This window comes from Aquarana catesbeiana, linkage group LG06, assembly GCF_042186555.1.
Source record: "Aquarana catesbeiana isolate 2022-GZ linkage group LG06, ASM4218655v1, whole genome shotgun sequence".
Taxonomy (NCBI): domain Eukaryota; kingdom Metazoa; phylum Chordata; class Amphibia; order Anura; family Ranidae; genus Aquarana; species Aquarana catesbeiana.
In genome coordinates this window covers 36,471,319-36,492,600 of record NC_133329.1, presented here as the reverse complement: position 1 = coordinate 36,492,600, position 21,282 = coordinate 36,471,319, and the positions used below count along the sequence as shown (strand labels likewise).

At 41.9% G+C, this 21,282-nt stretch overlaps 2 protein-coding genes across 7 annotated transcripts in view; one reads left to right on the top strand and one right to left on the bottom strand.

Moving 5' to 3' along the window:
• The window catches only part of LOC141148310 (guanylate-binding protein 1-like), a 1,084,899-nt gene that overhangs the window by 82,511 nt on the left and 981,106 nt on the right, over nucleotides 1-21,282 (top strand). The window lies entirely within an intron of this gene.
• LOC141148311 (guanylate-binding protein 1-like) overlaps nucleotides 1-21,282 on the bottom strand; it is a 109,469-nt gene that overhangs the window by 41,758 nt on the left and 46,429 nt on the right. For all 6 annotated transcript variants that reach the window (XM_073635628.1, XM_073635622.1, XM_073635624.1 and 3 more), the window contains 4 exons: nucleotides 16,911-16,980; nucleotides 16,218-16,439; nucleotides 15,604-15,731; nucleotides 1,164-1,273 (listed from right to left, as the gene is read on the bottom strand). In XM_073635628.1, coding sequence (XP_073491729.1) covers nucleotides 1,164-1,273; nucleotides 15,604-15,731; nucleotides 16,218-16,439; nucleotides 16,911-16,956 — 506 coding nt within the window. In that variant the 5' untranslated portion in view covers nucleotides 16,957-16,980. The remainder of the gene's footprint in view (nucleotides 1-1,163; nucleotides 1,274-15,603; nucleotides 15,732-16,217; nucleotides 16,440-16,910; nucleotides 16,981-21,282) is intronic.

Below are 21,282 nucleotides of genomic sequence, written 5' to 3'. Positions count from 1 at the left end.
GGTGTGTGTGGAAGGGGGTGAGGTATGGGGATTTGGGGGGACAGGGGGTATAGTGGGATGTGAATTGGGGGGGAGGGGGTAAGGGTAGGGGAATGGGGGATTAAATAAAAAGAAAAACATTTTCAGTATATTATTGTTTACGGATGTTTTGACTTGGTGTATAAATGATGTAAATATAATGTCTGGACAGATGATGGCATCTTGTTTTTTTAATGAAATTTTTCAATAAAAAGATTTAAATACAAAAAAAAGTCATATGACATTTTCTTTCTTATGGACTGTGGTGTAGGATGGCTCTTATGCTTGTGCCCATATTGCTCCCCAGCAAGGTGGACACTTCCTATTCACTCTCTCCTGTGATGAAGATGAGGTGCTGGATATGGATCCCCAATATATCATGAGAAAAGGCCTTATAAAGCCAAAAAATGTGTGTCTGGCAGCTCTTCACAAAACATTGTGCTCCTCTCGAAAGGCAGAGGTCACCAAATTTGAGCAGTCCATATTCATGTCAAGCAAAAGAGAGCGCCAAACAAAAGTACATAGAGTACAAAGTGGTATTTTATTGTTTATGCAAATGACAGCATAAAAACACCAGACATTCAATGTGTTTGGGGGCCTCAGCATTCCCCTTTTTTAGGGTTCTAAACTTAACAAAATATCAGTTGGATCCAGAGCTCCTGGAAAAATTCAACCCAAACCAGTAGGATAATTTTTAAAAAGGCACCAGAGCAGCTAGCTGATATCTAATTTATTTTAGAGACTTGATGAAGTTCAAGTGCTGAGCCCCTGAAAGACGTTTGACTGTCCTGTTGTCATTTGCAGAATCAAAAAGGTACCACTTTTGACTATAAGAACTTTTCTTTGACATCTCCTTTTGACTAGGATGTCCATTGGAAGGGTCCACACAGGGCACTGAAGACTTCAAGCAGCAGAATTGGCACTTCCAGTGGCATGACATTATGACCAGTTGGGGGATCAGGACTCCAGTGGTGGATCATCCTCATACTCCACACTTTAGATGAGGTGCTGTGAGGAATCACATGGTGGGAACCTGTGGAAAATGCTTAAATGGGTATGGTTGTTGGAGGGATTGTGGGGAAATGTTTTACCCAGGGATGAGTTTTAAGTCAAATTCTGTCTTGTAACTTGTTATAAAAGGATACTTTAATTTGTCTAGATCATCCTGGCAGATGGTGCCCATGCCGTTATAGATTAAGGCGCTGCTTAGCAGGACTGCAAGGGTGAAGATCTTGCTGTCATTTCTTGTATCCCCCTTAAACAAAAGAACAAAAAATATAAAAACACAAATGTATGGTAGGCATTGCACACAACTACAAACTCATCTTTATTTGCACCTATTTTGAAAATAGCTAAACTAAAACCCCATTTTTCTTGCCTTAAAAAAGAAGAATCACCACAACTTCAAAACTGTTGTTGAATCTCCCTCTGCATATAGCAATTGGTCCTGTTCTAATCAGTGGGCATATTGTGCAGTAAAAGCACATCTCTTTTTCTGCCTATGCTGGTTATTAACTCCACCCCAGGCTGAAGCCCAATTTATGCAAGGCACTGTAGCCACCACCCCCCCTTCTCTGTGTACTAGCTGGAGGCTTGTGTTGCCCTTCACATGCTGATCCTGTAGTTTGTTTTTTTGTTTTTTTGTTTTTTTTTAATTTTTGGAGCTGACTGATATATGCGTCCTGGATACATCATAAAACCTGCCTGTGACTTTTGCCTAGTCCCATCGAGATTGCTATCCTCTGGCACTTTTGTTAACCTTTTTTCTCCCAGTCCTTATACACACTTTAATGCAAATGATCCCTGATGAGAGGAAACCTCTGAGACTGAGTAAATATAAGAGAATGTAGAATGTATGACGCCTGGCCTTATACCTCCAGACTTTCAGTACGGCTCTCCTCTCGGTTGGTCTGTGAATGTCTGTGATCTGCAATCAAGACGCGCACGAGAGTGGTTACAGATTGCATCTTGGATCTTGAAGACACAGAATACTTTCCCCCGCAGACATCATCATCGCCTCCTCCAACTTCTCCACAGAAGAATTGCAACGAACACTGTGAGGACTTCATCGGAGCACTTGGAACCCTGCCACCACGGCCTCTAGCCTCTTACAGGGATACGTAATCTCGTCATAACACTAATAGCACCGAGGACAGCCACAAGACCAGGTTTACTCGCGGTGATAGAGGTTTAAGATGCTAACTGTTTGGGTTTGGGCACCTGGAATACAGCGGGATTCATCCCAATATCTCGAGATTCCAAACTAGGGTTGAAGTACTTTAACTTAGTTAGGATGTCAGTGGTTATATGTAGCCGTTATAGTCTAGCTGACCCAGACATGAACATACTGCAGAGGGTTTTAAGTATTTACTTTAGGGTATATTTACAGGTGAGGACTATATAAGCTCAAGTTAGTTGAACCTCTTTATAATATTAAGGTGTGTATCTCATTTACCTGTATACCCTAACCTGCTCTCCCCCCCCCCTGCCCTTGGGTATCTGCTGCCCTTATACTACAGATCATCTCCTCTCCTCTTCCATTCCGCTTGCTGCCCTCTTTCTACCCTCTTCAGGTTTCTCTGTCACGCTACTCTGTCTGCCAACCCCCCTCCCTCTTTTCCAACCCTACTTTCCTTCCCCCATTTTCTCTACCTCTTGATTAAGTAAAGGATGCCGAGGATACACAGGGGGTTATAATGTATGTTTATCATATGTTCAAATGCAAAGTACGATGGTGTCCAGCATTATGGTTTTGTGATGTTAGTTTTTGTTTTTTATGTTTAAGACCAGAATGCAATTACGCTCTGTTTGTTGCCCAATGCAGGCTCCCCGCCCTCTTATTTGAAGTGGGATACATTGACGTACACATCCACTAGACTATTTTCTTGGACTCTGACTGTACACATACCCTGTGGTTTCCGTCCGTTCTCTCTACCTCACACAGCAGTCCTGATAGGACATAGGCTGACACTCCAGAACTGTTTCTTCCCAGGTGGATTAGTATTTCTATATCCATCTCTGGTTTGATATATCTATTCCTCTATTTCTCTTCTTTCTGCTTCTCCCCACCTGTCGTTTTATCCCTTCCCTTCCACCCCCACCGCCTTTTCTGTCCCTCTTAGTCCTCTCTACCCTCATACACTGAGATACCCCTCTTGTCTTACCCCCCCTTTTTCTCTGGGTTGGCTCCGCCCTCGTCCTCGCGCCTGAGGGGGAAAGAATTTTAAGACTAGGTGAGGCCTATCTCGTCCTCTGCTAGTAAGTTGACTAGATTCTCCTGTCTGCTTGCAATGATGCAGCATAGCAAGGTTATCAGTGCTCCCCTGTCACTGAAGTGCATCTCTTTGAATGTAAAGGGTCTGAACCTGCCTGAAAAAAGATCGTAAGTCCTCTCTTCTCTGTCTAAACACAGAGCTCATTTTATATTTCTACAAGAGACCCATTTTCAATCGGACGCCGTACCCAAATTGTCAAATCACATTTATCGCCAGGTATTTCATGCCACTAATGCTGAAGCCAAGACCAAAGGTGTCTCTATACTAATTTCCAGACATGCTAACTTCCTCATTACAGACTCCCTTATTGACCCCGAGGGTAGGTTCATTTTTCTTAAGGGTACTTACGCCTCAAAACCATTGATGTTAGCTAATATTTACAGTCCAAACGACCATCAGGTCCCCTTCTTTCAAAAAGTATGTGACCAACTAGCAGCCTTTCAGAGGGGATTGGTCCTATGGGGGGGAGACTTCAACATACCCTTGAATCCCCTGCTAGACTCTTCCACGGGTTCCTCCAACCTAACATACAAAGCACTAAGACAGATCAAGCTAAACTTACAACACCTGACTTTACATGACACATGGCGGACTATGTCACCTTCGGTAAAGGATTATACTTTTTACTTGGCCCCACATCAAAAGTACTCGAGGATAGACTACTTCTTCCTCTCCCAGGCAGATCTATCATACCTGAAAGAAGCAACAATAGAACCTATGTTCTTATCAGACCATCATCCGATCACGGTAACTCTCGCCTTCCCGGAAGTAGAAACTAAGTCGAAAATCTGGCGTCTGAACCCATCCCTACTTAAAGATATCCCTACAATAGAACACATTTGCACGCCCATCCGTCAATACTTCCAGGAAAACACAAGTCCAGAAGTATCTCCAATTTCTCTATGGGAGGCACATAAGTGTGAATTTATGGCCCTAGCATCAAAATTCAAAAAATTACAGCAAGAGACCATCAATTCCCTTATCCAATCGATTAAAATTCTGGAAACAACCCACAAACAGACCCAAGCTACACTTCAGGACTTAATACGATCCCGTTCTCTCCTGTTGGAGGAGCTGGATAAACGCACGAAAATACGTTACATTCTTGGCCAGAGGATCTTTTATGAACATGGCAACAAGTGTGGCCGTCTGTTGGCCTGCTCAGTTCAAGATGCTAAATCTTCCTCCAAGATTCACTCTTTGTGCAACAACAGGGGAGATCTCCTGGTCAAGAATGAGGACATTGCCAAAGAATTTGAGAGATATTATTCCAAGCTTTATAACTTACAGACTGATCATATTTCCCAAACTACACCCGAATTACGCGCAAATCTAATTAAAGACTTTCTTGCCTCCTTCAGCCCCTCTCCCATGAAGCCTCAACAAGCCTTAGCCCTAGAAAGTGAAATATCCACCACGGAAATAGAAATAGTTGTAAAACAAATGAAGGTTGGGAAAAGCCCGGGTCCCGATGGCTTTACCCTTCAATATTACAAATCCTTCTCGGACAGTTTGTTCCCCAGACTCTTGACGACCCTCAATAGTTTTTCAGATTCTCATTCCCGACCGAATGAGATGCTTAGAGCGCATATTACCGTAGTTCCTAAAGAAGACAAAGACCCGTCTCTAGTGACAAATTATAGACCAATCTCCCTACTAAATGTAGATATAAAAATGTATGCAAAAGTCCTAGCTAATCTATTGATGCCCCTTATTCCAGAACTCATTTCCCCAGACCAGGTGGGATTTGTTCCTGGACGAGAAGCCAGGGACAACACGACTCGTACCCTTAACCTACACCATTGGCTTGCATCAACTAAAACACAAGGCTTCTTTCTGTCACTAGACTCCGAGAAGGCGTTCGACAGGGTGGCCTGGGATTATATGAGAGAAACGCTCCTAGCCATTGGCCTGGGAAGTCGTATGCTTACCATGACATTGACTTTCCCAAAAAAAAACACTATAACTAAAACATGGAGACTCAATACCGCCATATTGAAAGACCCTATAGACATATTAGAGCTTAATAATACACTGAAAGATTACTTTTTACGTAACGAAGATGATGAGACCTCATTACTTACACAATGGGAGGCACACAAATGTGTCATTAAAAAGTTAGCTAAAATGAAGAAAGAACAATAATCCAAAATAAGATCACTGATAGAACAAATTCACAAATTAGAAATTACACACAAAAGAACTGTTGCACTCTCAACATTGGAAGAATTAACAAAAGCGAGAACACTCCTATCGGAAGAACTAACCATGAAAACCAAAAGACATTATATACTGAGGCATAAGATATATTATGAACAGGGAAATAAGAGTGGAAAACTGCTAGCAAAAGCAGTTTAGACTAAGAAAATAGCCTCTACTATACATCAAATAAGAGATAATCAAGGTAAACCACATTCTTCAAATGAGGAGATTGCTAAACAGTTCGAAATCTACTACCAAAATCTATATAATTTTCCTACCAATCACAAATGCCCCCATAATTCAGACAAAAGTGCAAAACTCATCCAAGAATTCCTAGAAAAATACAGCCCACCTCAAATATCAAAAAACGCAGACCAAGAACTTGAAGCCCCCATCTCAGGCTCAGAATTTGACAAAGCAATAAAAGAGATGAAAATAAGTAAAGCCCCAGGTCCAGATTGTCTACCCTTACAATACTACAAGACATTTACCGACATACTGATGCCAAGATTCTTGAAAACCTTTCAATCACTACACTCTGAACAACACCCCCCAAAACAACTATTAGAAGCCCACATCACTGTGATACCTAAAGAAGGCAAGGATACAACTCAGGTTACCAACTACAGACCAATCTCTTTAATAAACGTTGATGTGAAGATATATGCTAAAATATTGGCTATGGAGTTCTACCATTGTTTACTTCCCTTATAGCACTAGACCAAGTGGGTTTCATCCCAGGAAGAGAGGGACGTGATAACACAATCAAAGCACTAAACATAAGCCATTGGCTAACATCCAAAAAGAAACATGGGTTCTTTCTCTCCCTGGATGCCGAGAAGGCATTCGACAGAGTGGCCTGGGACTTCATAGATGCAGTTTTAAAACACATAGGTAGTCTACCTCAAATGAGATTATTATTATTATTATTATTATACAGTATTTATATAGCGCCAACAGTTTACGTAGCGCTTTACAACTTGAGGGTAGACAGTACAAATACAATACAATTTGATACAGTAGGAATCAGAGGGCCCTGCTCCTTAGAGCTTACAATCTAAGAGGGAAGGTCAAGAGATACAAGAGGTAATAACTGTGGGTGATGTGCTGATTGAGAAGATAAATGTACAGTTGTTAGGTGGGGGCCAGATAGGCTTCTCTGAAGAGATGAGTTTTCAGGGATCGTCTGAAAGTGGATAAAGTAGGAGAAAATCGGACGGATTGGGGTAGAGCATTCCAGAGGATGGGGGAGGCTCTGGAGAAGTCCTGAAGGTGAGCATGGGATGAGGTGACAAGGGAGTTTGAGAGCAGGAGGTCTTGGGAGGAGCGAAGAGAACGATTAGGTTGGTATTTTGTGACTAGGTTAGAGATGTAGCTAGGGGCCAGGTTGTGGATGGCTTTGTAAGTTATAGTTAGTATCTTGCATTTAATTCGATGACTGAGTGGCAGCCAATGGAGGGATTGGCAGAGGGGTGTAGCAGACGCTGAGCGGTTTGTGTGGTGGATGAGCCTGGCCGCAGCGTTCATGATGGACTGAAGTGGGGATAGCCTATTTAGAGGTAAACCAATGAGGAGGGAGTTGCAGTAGTCAAGGCGGGAGATGACCAGGGAGTGGATTAGAAGCTTTGTGGTGTCATTGGTTAGGAAGGGGCGTATCTTGGAGATGTTGCGAAGACAGAGGCGGCAAGCTTTGGATAGTGATAGAATGTGGGGTCGAAAGGTTAGTTCAGAGTCCAGGATTACACCTAGGACCTTGGCGTGGGGAGATGGGTTGATAGTTGAGCCGTTGATCTTGACAGGGAGATCAGGGGAAGTGGCACCTGAGGGAGGAAATATCATGAGCTCGGTTTTGGATAGGTTGAGTTTGAGAAAGTGATGTGACATCCAGGCTGATATGTCTGCTAGTAAGTCGGTAATGCGTGAGGAGACAGATGTAGAGAGCTGGGGGGTGGAGAGATAGATTTGGGTGTCATCAGCGTAGAGATGATATTTAAAGCTGTGGGAGGCAATCAACTGACCCAAGGAGGTGGTGTAGATTGAGAAAAGGAGAGGTCCGAGAACAGAACCTTGGGGGACCCCAACGGAAAAAGGAAGAGGAGAGGAGGAAGTAGAGTTGTAGGTGACACTGAAGGAGCGGTGGGATAGGTAGGATGAGAACCAGCGAAGAGTACAGTCACGGAGACCAAAGGAGTGGAGTTTTTTGAGGAGGAGGGGGTGGTCCACTGTGTCAAAGGCAGCAGAGAGATCCAGGAGAAGTAGTACAGAATAGTGTCCATTGGCTTTAGCCATTAGTAGGTCATTTGAGAGTTTAAGAAGAGCAGTTTCCGTGGAGTGTTGAGGGCGAAAACCGGACTGAAGGGGATCAAGAAGTTTATTCATGGTCAGATGGTCGCTTAGTCGGTTGTAGACCAGTCTTTCAAGAAGTTTGGAGGAGAAGGAGAGTAAGGAGATGGGACGTAAGTTGTTGAGATTGGTGGGATCCAGTGAGGGCTTTTTTAGTATGGGGGTGACTAGTGCATGTTTTAGAGAGTTTGGGAAGATACCACAAGAGAGGGAGAGGTTGAAAATGTGAGTTAGAGAGCATAGAATCGAGTCAGAGGGTGAGCGTAGCATTTGCAAGGGAACAGGATCCAGGGGGCAAGTGGTTAGATGAGTGCTAGATAAAAGTTTAGCAACCTCAGTAGTAGTAGCAGGGTTGAATGAGGGAAGTAATGATTGTATCTGTGGATATGGGGTGTTGCATGGGGGAGGTTTTTGCGCATTGGCGATCTCCTCATGAATTGTATCAATCTTAGTTTTGAAGTGATTGGCAATCTCCTGGGCAGTGAGTGAGTTGGTGGGTGGAGGCAGTGGAGGACAAAGTAGAGTGTTGAAGGTAGAGAAGAGTTGACATGGACTGGATGAGAAGGTGTTGATGAGTGTGATAAAGTAGGTCTGTTTGGCAGTGTGAAGGCAGGAGTAGTATTTTAGGAGGGCAGATTTATATTGTGTGAAGTCTTCCTGGGTCTTATGCCGCGTACACACGAGCGGACATTATGGCGGACTTTGCCCGGCGGACTGGATTTCGTCGGACAATTCGATGTGTGTGGGCTCCAGCGGACTTTGTTTTCTCAAAAGTTTGACGGAATTAGATTTAAAACTTGTTTTAAATTTATCCGTTGAAATCGAGTCCGGTCGAAAAGTCCGCCGTCTGTATGCTAGTTCGACGGACAAAAAGCCACGCTAGGGCAGCTATTGGCTACTGGCTATGAACTTCCTTGTTTTAGTCCGGTCGTACGTCATCACGTACGAATTCGACGGACTTTGGTGGATTGTGTGTAGGCAAGTCCGTTCATTCACAAAGTCCGTCGGAAAGTACGTCGAAAAGTCCGCCGGGCAAAGTCCGCCGTAATGTCCGCTCGTGTGTACGCGGCATAAGTCTTATGCCACAGGCGCTCAAGAGCGCGGCTACGTTTTCTGAGACTTCTGGTGTCATCTGTTTGCCAGGGTTGTAGCAGTCGGGGCCTAATTCTGCGTGTAGTGAGGGGGGCCAGCTTGTCTAGGGAGGAAGACAGTGAGCTGTTGTAGATGAAAGTAGCTAGGTTGGGGCAGGACAGGGGGGAGATTTTGTCATAGAGGTGATCAGTAGCAGAGTAGAGAAGAGAAGGGTTGAGGTGGCGAAGGTTTCTGCGTGTAACTGTTAGGCGGTTGGAGGGAGAAGAGGTGGAAGACAAGGAGAGAGCAAAACTAATAAGGTGGTGATCAGAGAGTGGGAGTGGATTGTTGGAAAGGTTGCACGGAGTGCACAGATAGGAGAAGGCAAGGTCAAGGGTGTTGCCATTGGAGTGGGTAGGAACCTGTATCCATTGCTTCAGGTCAAGCGATGAGGTTAGACTGAGAAGTTTAGAAGTAATAGTAGTGTTAGTGTTGACAGGGATGTTGAAGTCCCCAAGAATAATTGTGGGGATTTCAGAAGAGAGAAAGTAGGGTAGCCAGGCAGAGAAGTCATCAAGCAAGGCTGATACCGGTCCAGGGGGCCGGTAGATGACAGCAATTCTTAGAGAAATGGGAGAGAAAAGACGAATGCAGTGTGCCTCAAAAGAGGAGAGTGTCAGAGAGGGAGGTGGGTGAAGAACCTGATAGGTGCTGCATGGGGCTAGAAGGATTCCCACTCCACCTCCCTTCCGTCCACTTGGTCTGGGGGAGTGAGTCCAGAGAAGGCCCCCATGGGAGAGGGAAGCAGGAGAAATAGTATCCGATTCGTGAAGCCAGGTTTCAGTAATGGCAAGTAGGTTAAAGGAATTTGTGATGAAGAGGTCGTGGAGGGCGGTGAGTTTGTTGCAGACAGAACGTGCATTCCACAGGGCACAGGAAAAGGGGGGGCTGGTTTTGGAAAGAGGAATAGAGACCAAGTTCTGTGGGTTGCGGCTCCTGCCAGAGGGTGTAGGGGGATGGGAGCGTTGGACAAAGACAGATGATGGTGGCCCAGGGTTTGGGGATATGTCACCAGAGATTAGGAGAAGCAGGAGGGTGAGGGAGGTAATGTGGGACTGTGATTTATGTGAAGGGGCATGTCTCAGAGTACTGGAGGTTTTATCAGTGTATGGATGTAGAATGAGCGAGAGTTGGTAGGAGCAGTAGTAGGGGGAAGACAGAAGGCAGGGTGATATGTATAAGCAGGTGGGTGGAGAGGGGGGGTGAAGGTAAGAGAGTTTGAGGAGAGAGGAGAGGATCAGAAGCAGTGGTAGAGAGTGCATGTTACAGAGTGGAAGGAGAGCTTAATAGAGAGACAGGGTCACCTGCAGTCTGTTAGCTGCTTTCCAGTGCAGATTGCTGTATTCGTTTGCTTCGTGCAATCGCTGAAGTGCAGAGAATGAAGTGCATATCACAAATGAGATCATATATCAAAGCACTATACTCTAACCCAACAGCACGAGTACGCATCAATGGCCACCTGTCGAACGCCTTCAACATACGAAATGGCACTAGACAGGGCTGCCCCTTATCCTCACTACTATTTGTTCTAACATTAGAACTATACTAAACAGAATCAGAGCTAACCAGGACATTAAGAGGATAGAGATCCAAAATAATACATATAAAATTGCAGCGTTTGCCGATGACATGCTTCTCTTCCTCTCAGAACCCCATATTTCATTACCCAACCTTCTTCAAGACCTGGAACATTTCAACCTACTATCAAATCTAAAAATCAATCACTCAAAGTCCAACGCTCTTAACATTACATTACCTACTAATGTAGTTGAATTATGTAAAATACACTTCCCATTCACTTGGGCCAAACAAAGTATAACATACCTAGGAATTGAAATCCCCTCAAATCTAACTGATCTTTTTAAACTAAATTTCACGCCCATACTAAAAGAAACACATGAAGATTTAAAAGGGTGGAATTCTTTAAACGTATCTTGGTTTGGGAGAGCTTCCTTAATCAAGATGACAATTTTACCCCGATTCCTATACGTAATGCAAACAATCCCCATTAGATTGCCTTTATCATTCTTTGCCTCTTTTCGCAAAGCATGTTCTACCTTTATCTGGAGAGGCAAACCACCTAGAATCAAATATACAAGATTAAACATGCCCAATAATAAAGGAGGTATAGCGCTCCCTGACCTAAGGAAATATCATCAGGCAGCTCTTTTAACACGAATTGTAGACTGGAACATTCATCAAACAGTTAAAGACTGGGTTTCATTAGAACAAATACAGTTCCCACAAGAGTTAAAGTCTCTACCATGGATTCATCCGAAACACCATTCAAAATCTGTTAAATCACACCCTCTCATGGGTCCCACACTAGGAATCTTTCATAGCACCTTCAAAATTAACAACACATCTCCCTGGATGAGTCCCCTCACACCACTGAGAAACAATCCAGATTTTCCCCACGGGTCTAGAGAAAAACTTTTTAACACATTGCTGGCCACACAATGAAATTCAGACCAAACACTTCTTTAAGAAAGGAAAACTTTTCTCTAGGGAAGATATAAACAAAAACATAGAACCATTCATACTCCCACAATGGAACTTTATACAAATTAGACACTTTCTGACCAGAAACGAATCGGCCCAATCCTGGACAAAACCCCTTACAACATTAGAAGACTTATGTACAAAAAAAAAACCCTCACAGACATATCACTTCAACCCTTTACAACTCACTTTTTGAGGGAACGACGGACTTCTCCAGCATGTCATGCCAAAACTGGGAAAGAGAACTGGATATTAACTTAACGGAAAAAAAATGGGAAAAAATGTACATGAACACACATAAAGGATCTCTAAATGTGGCCACTCAAGAGTGTGGCTTCAAAATCAGTACTAGATGGTACAGAACTCCTACCACTCTACATAAATTCTCCCCCCTAATATCTGATAGATGTTGGAGATGCAAACAAGAGGAAGGCTCGAGGCTACATATATGGTGGTAATGCCCGTTAATTCAAAACTTCTGGAAATTAGTACATGAAACCATTACCTTAATCACTTCAGAAAATGTAAGTTTTAACCCAGCACAATACCTCCTACACTTTATCTTCTTTTCCAGAAAACAATACTTAAAATCCCTATCTATGTACATGATTAATGCAGCGCGACATTGTATCCCCTACCACTGGCGCTCAAACGCCATTCCATCAAAAGCTGAATGGTTCAGGAGGATAAACAGTATAGAAAAAATAGAGGAACTCATAAGTATTTCTCAGGAGAAAATAACTACATTTTCAGCAACATGGCAAAACTGGATAGATTTCAAAAACTCTCAGACCTATAAAATAATCATCAAGCAATAACTAAATTTTAATTTTTTATTTTTTTCTTCTTTAAAAAACAAAGTGCATAGGAGTGTTGGGGAAAACTATTACAATAAGAGTCCTGGTCCTACATTTATACAACCCCCCCTCTCTCTTTAATTGTGTATACCCATTTATTTTATCCCTTTTTCCCTGGTTTCCCTCATCACCCAAAAGGAATATTTTCAATTTAATAATTATCTCAGCCGAATTAAAATGGGGAAATATTTGTTAAATATTTACTTAGACTAATAGATCTGTTCTCAACCACACTGACAATTCATCCTACTGTAAAATGTAACTCATCTCAACTGTTAGTGTAAACACTTTCATTTTTTTATTCTTTTATTGCACTGTATTGTATTTTCATTTTCACCCAATAAAACCTTGTGAAACAAAAAAAAAGGATTTGAAAGGACCTCATGTTTTTTTTTGTGTGGGTCCCCCATTAACATCTACACTAGACCCTCATCTAGAAAGAGGGAGTGGAATAGGTGAAGGGATCCTCTGGCTGCTCGGTTTACAAACAAACTGAAGAAGCTGTTGTCATACTGCCGGCAATTTAATCCCACTTTTTGTTTTTGTAAATTACATTTTTATATATTACACAAATACACCACTTCACAGGTATGGACAGGGCATCCCCTTGGCATTGTATTTAAGAAATTTTGAAAAGAAAATTAAAATTCCCTTTAAGCATTAGTAAAATCACTACCGAAAAGGATTTTTAAAATAAAATATATATATATATATATATATATATATATATATATATATATATATATATATATTAATGTGCGGTACCTCTAAGTATAATAGCCACCCTATACCCAGTAGACCACCACTGCGCCTCGGAACAACAACCTAGATGATGACTATCTTCAGTTGGTAAACTATACCTACAGCTGCCACTTAGTAAATATAAACCATATAACATGTATTTTCAAATCTTGTGACGTGCTAATGGTGTATCACACCCACGTGAAGAATCAAAAATTGTGGCGCTATCCTAAACACACATGTGTTGACACTATATCCAGTGCAAAAAAACTAACTAATCTAATGAGCACATTATTTCAGGTGCAAAAAAAATCAAAAAATCAAAAAAAATTATATATGCATAAATAAATCAAATAAATGCATTAAATAAATACAATACCTAAAGTGACTAAGTGTTGATGATAACAAATTAAATGTGTGACTCCTTCTTCAAATAATAAAATAATAACACCATATACATTAATAAAAGTGACTAATGCATAAAGTCTATGATGAATACACACAAATGTGTAAAAAAAGTCCGTGATAGTGGTTCAATAAAACACAACAACTGTGCCACAGCAAATCCTCAGTGTTTCTTGATATTAAATGGAACCTTCCACCACACCTCTGTGTTCCGTGCTCCCTCTCCCAATAGACAGTCTCTCACCAGCTCTCTCTGCCTCCACTCTCGTATGAGGCTAACAAGCATAGGAGTATCCAGGCTACCAGCAGGGGTTAGGTTTATTCCATCCAGAGATTTCCTCCATATAAGAATGAGAAAACTCCCAATAGTGTGATAACGTAACAACTTTTAATGACACACACTTCAAATGACACTTCAAAAGATACACTCACATTGTATAAAAATATAAAAGCACAGCACAACTCCACGGCAATCAGCACACTGAAATATCAACACAGCGATCTGGACAAGCCTCCCTGGGGGGTATGCGGTCACGGCGGACCCTGTAACAACTGGCGTGTCAGATGATTCTCTCACCCCCTCCTCGCTCGTTTGTCCACCGGATCCTCCGTCTCCCCTGTTAGGCTAACCGCACAGATCGCTTGCTCCTGTCACCTAGTGTATAGTAATTATTCTCCGCTCGGCCACGCCCCCGACATGTTTCGCTACATCTGTAGCTTAATCATGCTTCCCTTTAAGCATTAGTAAAATCACTACCGAAAAGGATTTTTAAAATAAAATATATATATATATATATATATTATATATATATATATATATATATATATATATATATATATCCCCCAGGGCAGTGCCCAGCCCCCATGCCTTTTGTTTGACAGTCCCTTGCAACAGGCAGAACTATTTTTTTTTTTAACATCTGGCTCCCATTGACATCAATGAGGGTTCAGATTTGTCACCCAAACATCAGTAATGTTCATGGAGCCCTGAACCTAAGTGTGTTTGACTCATCACTACTAACAACCAGTCTAGGCAGGAAGCAGTCACATTTAGCAGCGGTTTTAATACCACTGCTAAGTGCATCACTTCCCGCTGCAGGCGGAGGTTCAGCCTGCTAGGTGAACACCCCATTTAGTTTGTGTGTTCACCAAGCAGGTTAAGTTTGGAAAAAGTTCTACTTTGGTCTGAATCAAAAGAAAACAGCTGCACTAGCAGTGTGAGTGTGTAAATGGACAAGTGCTGACTGTCTGAACCAACCAGGCCAAGTATGAATCTGTATCCCGTTCCCGACCGCCTCACGAAGATATACTGTGGCAGATTGGCTCTCCTGGGTGAAATCCCGTACATATGCAGCTTTGCCCAGGAAAGACACCAGAGGCCCGCGTGCCCCCTGCACAGTGGAGAACCGATGTGCGTGGCCGGCGGGCATGGCCAACAGGCGCGATTGCCACGTGCATGAGCGGCAGCATGCTGGTTTGTGTGTGTAAACACACAAATCCCCATACTGTCAGAGGAGAAATGACAGAGCGTTTGTTTCTACAAAGTAGAAACCACGAATTGTCATCTCTCCTAGTTAGTCCCAAATACCACCAAAAGAAAGCTCTATTTGTGTAAAAAAAAGGATGTCAATTTTGTTTGGATACAACATCGCACGACCGCGCAATTGTCAGTTAAAGCGACTCAGTGCCGTATTGCAAAAAATGGCCCGGTCATTGAGCAGCCAAATCTTCAGGGGCTGAAGCGGTTAAAGCATCAAACCAACCAGGAGGCTAAAAGCATTGTGTAATGTGGAAAACCCCGATGTGGGCAACTTTTTTCCTGTTCATTCAATTTTATTCAATTTTCTTTTAAATAAAAATGGGCAAATAGCTCATAAACACACTGACTGTACATACTGTAAAAAGGTCATGTAAATAGTTTTAGTGAAGGATGAATAGACAGGCAAAAGAGAAAGAAAAGCAATATATAGCTATACAAAATAATATCTTTATAAACCCTGAAAGTTGAAAGATCCATGGTCAATATGAAAAATGCAAAAGATCCTAAAAAGGAGATTCGGGCAATAGTTAGCCATAATAATTGTTAATCAGTTTAATAATCCTTATAAGTCATATCTTAAAGTTCTCACCTTCTCTACATCCCCCAGACCTTCTGTGTCCAAGAGAACCAAAACACGATCCTCATAATTAGGGTGAGGGACACACCACATCCAGATTCCTTGGGTCTGAGCCTGAATAGTAGAACCCAGACTGAAGCCTGTGAAGAGGAAACATGGAAAACTATAAACACGGCATTGTAGCTTCAACTCTTTCTAATAACTGGAGATGAATGAACCTCTGAAACGTGAATCAGTTGTGTTTTGACCAAATTTTGGAAAAGTTCTGGTACCTTCGAAAATTCTGAGTTTCTGAGCCAGCAATACCAAAACAACTAATGAAAATATGAATCATGCTCCAAACTGTGTATAGTACCGAGGAGCAATCTATGTAATATTGTGCAGCATTGTTTGGGAGGCTTCTAACAGGGCTGCCTGATTAAACTGTGGGGCCAAAAAGCAGATAAGCCACTTACAACAGTAGAACCTGGTGGCACTGTCAGTCAAGGAAAGGAAGATAAAATCTTTTGTGAATCCAAACGATGTAAAATAACACTGATATTTTAATTGGGCTGGAGACATTCAAATTTGTTTCCAAATCTAATGTCATTGGAATTTTAGAAACCACTTAAAAGATGACCACTCACCTTTCTGAGCTCCAGCCAACCTGTTCATCAGGTAAGACTTTCCTGTCCGATACCTGCCAACAATGGACACCACCACCACTGGTTGGGGGATCTTGGAAAGGATGTTGATGGACTCGGGGTTCACCACAAGCTGTGCTATTCCATTATTTATCCTGTTCTCAATGAGGCAGACTGGCTCATTCATTTTGAATTCAGAGTTGGTGGAAGATGATACAATCAATTCTGAAAGAGGGAAACATTTATTGACTTGTTTTCAAGGTTGACAGCGTAGATCAGTTTTCCCATAGGTATGATAAAATTGTAGACTTTACCAAGACTATTTTGTTGGTTTAGGAAGGACAAGTTTGGCATTACTAGGCTGACTTTTCAGTTTCAGGTTCTGTTGTCAAATGCAAGAAGTTTGACAAACAAAACTAAAGAACTTGCTTTGTTAGAATGTATGTTACTTCAGTGTCGGGATTCATTCATAGAGCTGGGTATTGATTGATTCCCAGGCAGATGAAAATTGGCTAACAATGTTTCCTAAATTATGGGTAGGAATCCTTAAATTAAGGTGCCCAACTGGAATGTAGTACAAATTGTGGAAAAAAATTAGACCCACTTCCAACTCTGACTGATTTAAAGAATCCAAAATGTCTTTATTGGTATTGTCCTGACCAGAATGAGTGTGATCAGAGTTCCTGGTATACCCACCACCATTTATATTGCGTTTGTGTGCTTTGCGACTGCAAGAGTCCATCTCGCCTTCCTGTTTAAGTGAAAGCTGTGAAGAAACAGATAACACAGAAGAATTATATTTCATATCATCATCATCCTCATCATTACTACCACATCCTTTACCATTTTGCCTGCTTGTCTGTATGTTAATGTTTTCTACCTATGGTTAGTAGGCATGAGTTTTATGTTCGGATCGAACATGAGTTTGACGCGAACATTGGCTGTTCGCCCGTTCATGGAATAGTGAACAATTTGGGGAGTTTGCGGAAAATTCGAAAGCCGTGAAACACCCTTTAAAAGCCTATGGGAGAAATCAAAAGTGCTAATTTTAAAGGTTAATATGCAAGTTATTGTCATAAAAAGTGTTTGGAGACCCGGGTCCTGCCCCAGGGGACATGTATCAATGCAAAAAAAAGTTTAAAAACGGCCGTTTTTTCAGGAGCAGTGATTTTAATAATGCTTAAAGTGAAACAATAAAAGTGAAATATTCCTTTATATTTCGTACCTGGGGGGTGTCTATAGTATGCCTGTAAAGGGGCGCATGTTTCCCATGTTTATAACAGTCCAAGAGCAAAATGACATTTCTAAAGGAAAAAAAAAGTCCTTTAAAAATACTATATTTTGAATAATGAATTGTCGGCCCCGGCAATACACATAAAAGTCATTGAAAAAAACGGCATGGGATTCCCCCACAGTCCATTACCAGGCCATTTTGGATCTAGTATGAATATTAAGGGGAACCCCGAACCAAAATTAAAAAAAAAAAAATTGCGTGGGGGTCCCCTCAAATTCCATACCAGGCCCTTCAGGAAAAAATGGCCGTTTTTAAAACTTTTTTTTGCATTGATCCATGTCCCCTGGGGCAGGACCCAAGTCCCCAAATACTTTTTATGACAATAACTTACATATAAGCCTTTAAAATTAGCGCCTTTGATTATTCATGTTGGTGTCCCATAGACTTTAACGGTGTTCGCGTGTTTGAACTAATTTTTTGCCTGTTCGCATGTACTGCTGCCAACCAAACAGGGGGGGGTGTTCGGCTCATCCCTACTGGTTAGTATTCCATCTCTACCTATGGTTAGTATTCCATCTCTACCTATGGTTAGTATTCCATTTGTAAGCATGACCTCCACAGAACACCTTTTAGATGTCATAATATCTCCATATCACTGCCTACTTTGCCTCCTACTATGACAATACAACCACACCGACCAGCCATAACGTTATGACCACCCACCATAACTCATCAAGGCATGAACTCCCCTAGACCTCTTAAAGCATGCTGTAGTATCTGGTACCATGCCAGATCCTTTAACCCTTTTACTAAACACACAGTTGGCGGAAGGACTGCCGATAAAGGGGTACCGTCGGTCCTCCTTAATGGGGCACTTGACAAGAAGCCACCTGATCGCTTCCAATCCCCTCTCCCCAGTAAAGGCTGCCCCCCCCAGGTGCACCTAACAGGTGTCACCAGGTAGAGGGGATGTAGCCAAGCGGGCATGCATTCACTCTCTCCCCCTTCTTCTTACTGACCAGGAAGCGACATGTAAAATGGCACTTCCAGGTCCCCTTGTCAGGTTCCCAGGCCTGTAAGGCAGAAGAATCGAATGCAGTGTGATCTACACTGCATTAGATTCACTGGAGGGTAGATGAGACATCACGGATGTTTTAGACCCCTGGTGTCTCATTAAAGAGAACCTGTCACAAAAACATCATCACATAGGGGAATTTTTGTCCCCTATGTGATAAAAAAAAGTAAAAAAAAAAAAATAATAACACCCAAACACAAAAAAATTTTGAGGCCACCCACCCATACATACACACAGATATGAACGTGAACTCATTTGTATGGGGCACCTACGCACAAAGTCAACAGTTGTGATATACATGTTACATATTGCCGCACATGCTGGAGTGAGAACAATAATTTTAGCATTGGAGCTTCTGCGTAACTCTAAACTGATAACCTGTAGAGGCTTTTAAAGTGTCGCCTAAAGAAAATGTAGGTTTGTCACTATTTCATGGGAACGCTCAGTTGTAAGGCTTGATATGTTGAGTATCCATTTACTTGGGGCAACCTCATTTTTTATACTTTTTTTAAAACATTGGGTAGTTTGTTGCAATTCTGTGCCCTAAAATTAACTTTAGTGTAATGAAATTTTCCACTAATATTATGTAACATAAAAAAATTGGAACTACCAATATGTTATTCTCTATGGTGTCTACTTTCAGAAAATATATCGTGTTTGGGTGTTTTATGGATTCTTCAGGGTTAAAATTTTTTTTTAAACATGTGTGGGGCTCTGGCAGCAAGAGGGTCCAGTTCTGTAAGTTGCGAGATAGGGACTCCATGGATTGGACTTCTTTTTCCAGCACATCCCACAGATGCTCAATTGGATTGAGATATGAAGAATTAGGAGGCCACCTCGAACAGTTTACACTCGCTGTGTTCCTCGAACCATTCTTGAATTCATCAGATCAGACCACCTTCTTCCATTGCTCCTGTGGTCCAGTTCTGATGCACACATGCCCATTGTAGGCTGTGGACATGGGTCAGCATGAGTATGCAGCTACACAGCTACAGTACCTACACAATAAACTGAAATACACAGTGTGTTCTGACACCTTTCTATAAGAACCAGTATTCAACTTTTTAGCAATCTTAGCAACAGTCATGCATATAAGTTTGCATCCCCTGGCAAAAATCCCCACATTTTGGCATTGCTATTGAAAATACAGTGCCTTAAAAAAGTATTCATACCCCTTGAAATTTTCCACATTTTGTCATGTTACAAAAACTTAAATGTATTTTATTGGGATTTGATGTGATAGGCCAACACAAAGTGGCATATAATTGTGAAGTGGAAGGAAAATGATAAATGGTTTTCATTTTTTTTTACAAATTAATATGTGAAAAGTGTCGGGTGCATTTGTATTCAGCCCCCCTGAGTCAATACTTTGTAGAACCACCTTTCTCTGCAATTAGAGCTGCAAGTCTTTTTGGGGATGTCTCTATGAGCTTTGCACATCTAGAGAGTGAAATTTTTTGCCAATTCTTCTTTGCAAAATAGCTCAAGTTCTGTCAGATTGGATGGAGAGCGTCTGTGAACAGCAATTTTCAAGTCTTGCCACAGATTCTCAATTGGATTTAGGTCTGGACTTTGACTGGGCCATTCTAACACATGAATATGCTTTGATGTAAACCATTCCATTGTAGCTCTGGCTGTATGTTTAGGGTCATTGTCCTGCTGGAAGGTGAACCTCCACCCCAGTCTCAAGTCTTTTGCAGACTCTAAAAGGTTTTCTTCTAAGATTGTCCTGTATTTTGGCTCCATCCATCTTCCCATCAACTCTGACCAGCTTCCCTGTCCCTGCTGAAGAAAATAATCCCCACAACATGATGTGCTGCCACCACCATGTTTCACGGTGGGGATGGTGTGTTCAGGGTGATGTGCAGTGTTTGTTTTCCCCCACACATTGCTTTTAGGCCGAAAATGTACATTTTGGTCTCATCTGACCAGAGCACCTTCTTCCACATGTTTGCTGTGTCCCCCACATGGCTTCTCGTAAACTGTAAACAGGACTTCTTATGTTTTTTTTTCAACAATGGCTTTCTTCCTTAAAGGCCAGATTTGTGGAGAGCACGACTAATAGTTGTCCTGTGAACAGATTCTCCCACCTGAGCTGTGGATCTCTGCAGCTCCTCCAGAAATACCATGGACCTCTTGGCTGCTTCTCTGATTATTGCTCTCCTTGCCCGGCCTGTCAGTTTAGGTGGACGGCCATGTCTTAGTAGGTTTGCAGTTGTGCCATACTCTTTCCCGTTTCGGATGATGGATTGAACAGTGCTCCGTGAGATGTTCAAAGTTTGGGATATTTTTTATAACCTAACTCTGCTTTAAACGTCTCCACAACTTTATCCATGACCTGTCTGGTGTGTTCCTTGGCCTTCATGATGCTGTTTGTTCACTAAGTTTCTCTAACAAACCTCTGAGGGCTTCACGGAACAGCTGTATTTATAATGAGATTACATTACACACAGGTGGACTCTATTTACAAATTAGGCGACGTCTGAAGGCAATTGGTTCCACTAGATTTTAGTTAGGGGTATCAGGGTAAAGGGGGCTGAATATAAATGCATGCCACACTTTTCACATATTTATTTGTAAAACATTTTGAAAACCATTTATCATTTTCCTTACACTTTACAATTTTGAGCCACTTTGTTTTGGTCTATCACACAAAATCCCAATGAAATACATTTACGTTTTTGGTTGCAACATGGCAAAATTTGGAAAATTTCAAGGGGTGTGAATCCTTTTTCAAGGCACTGTATGACTGATCATGC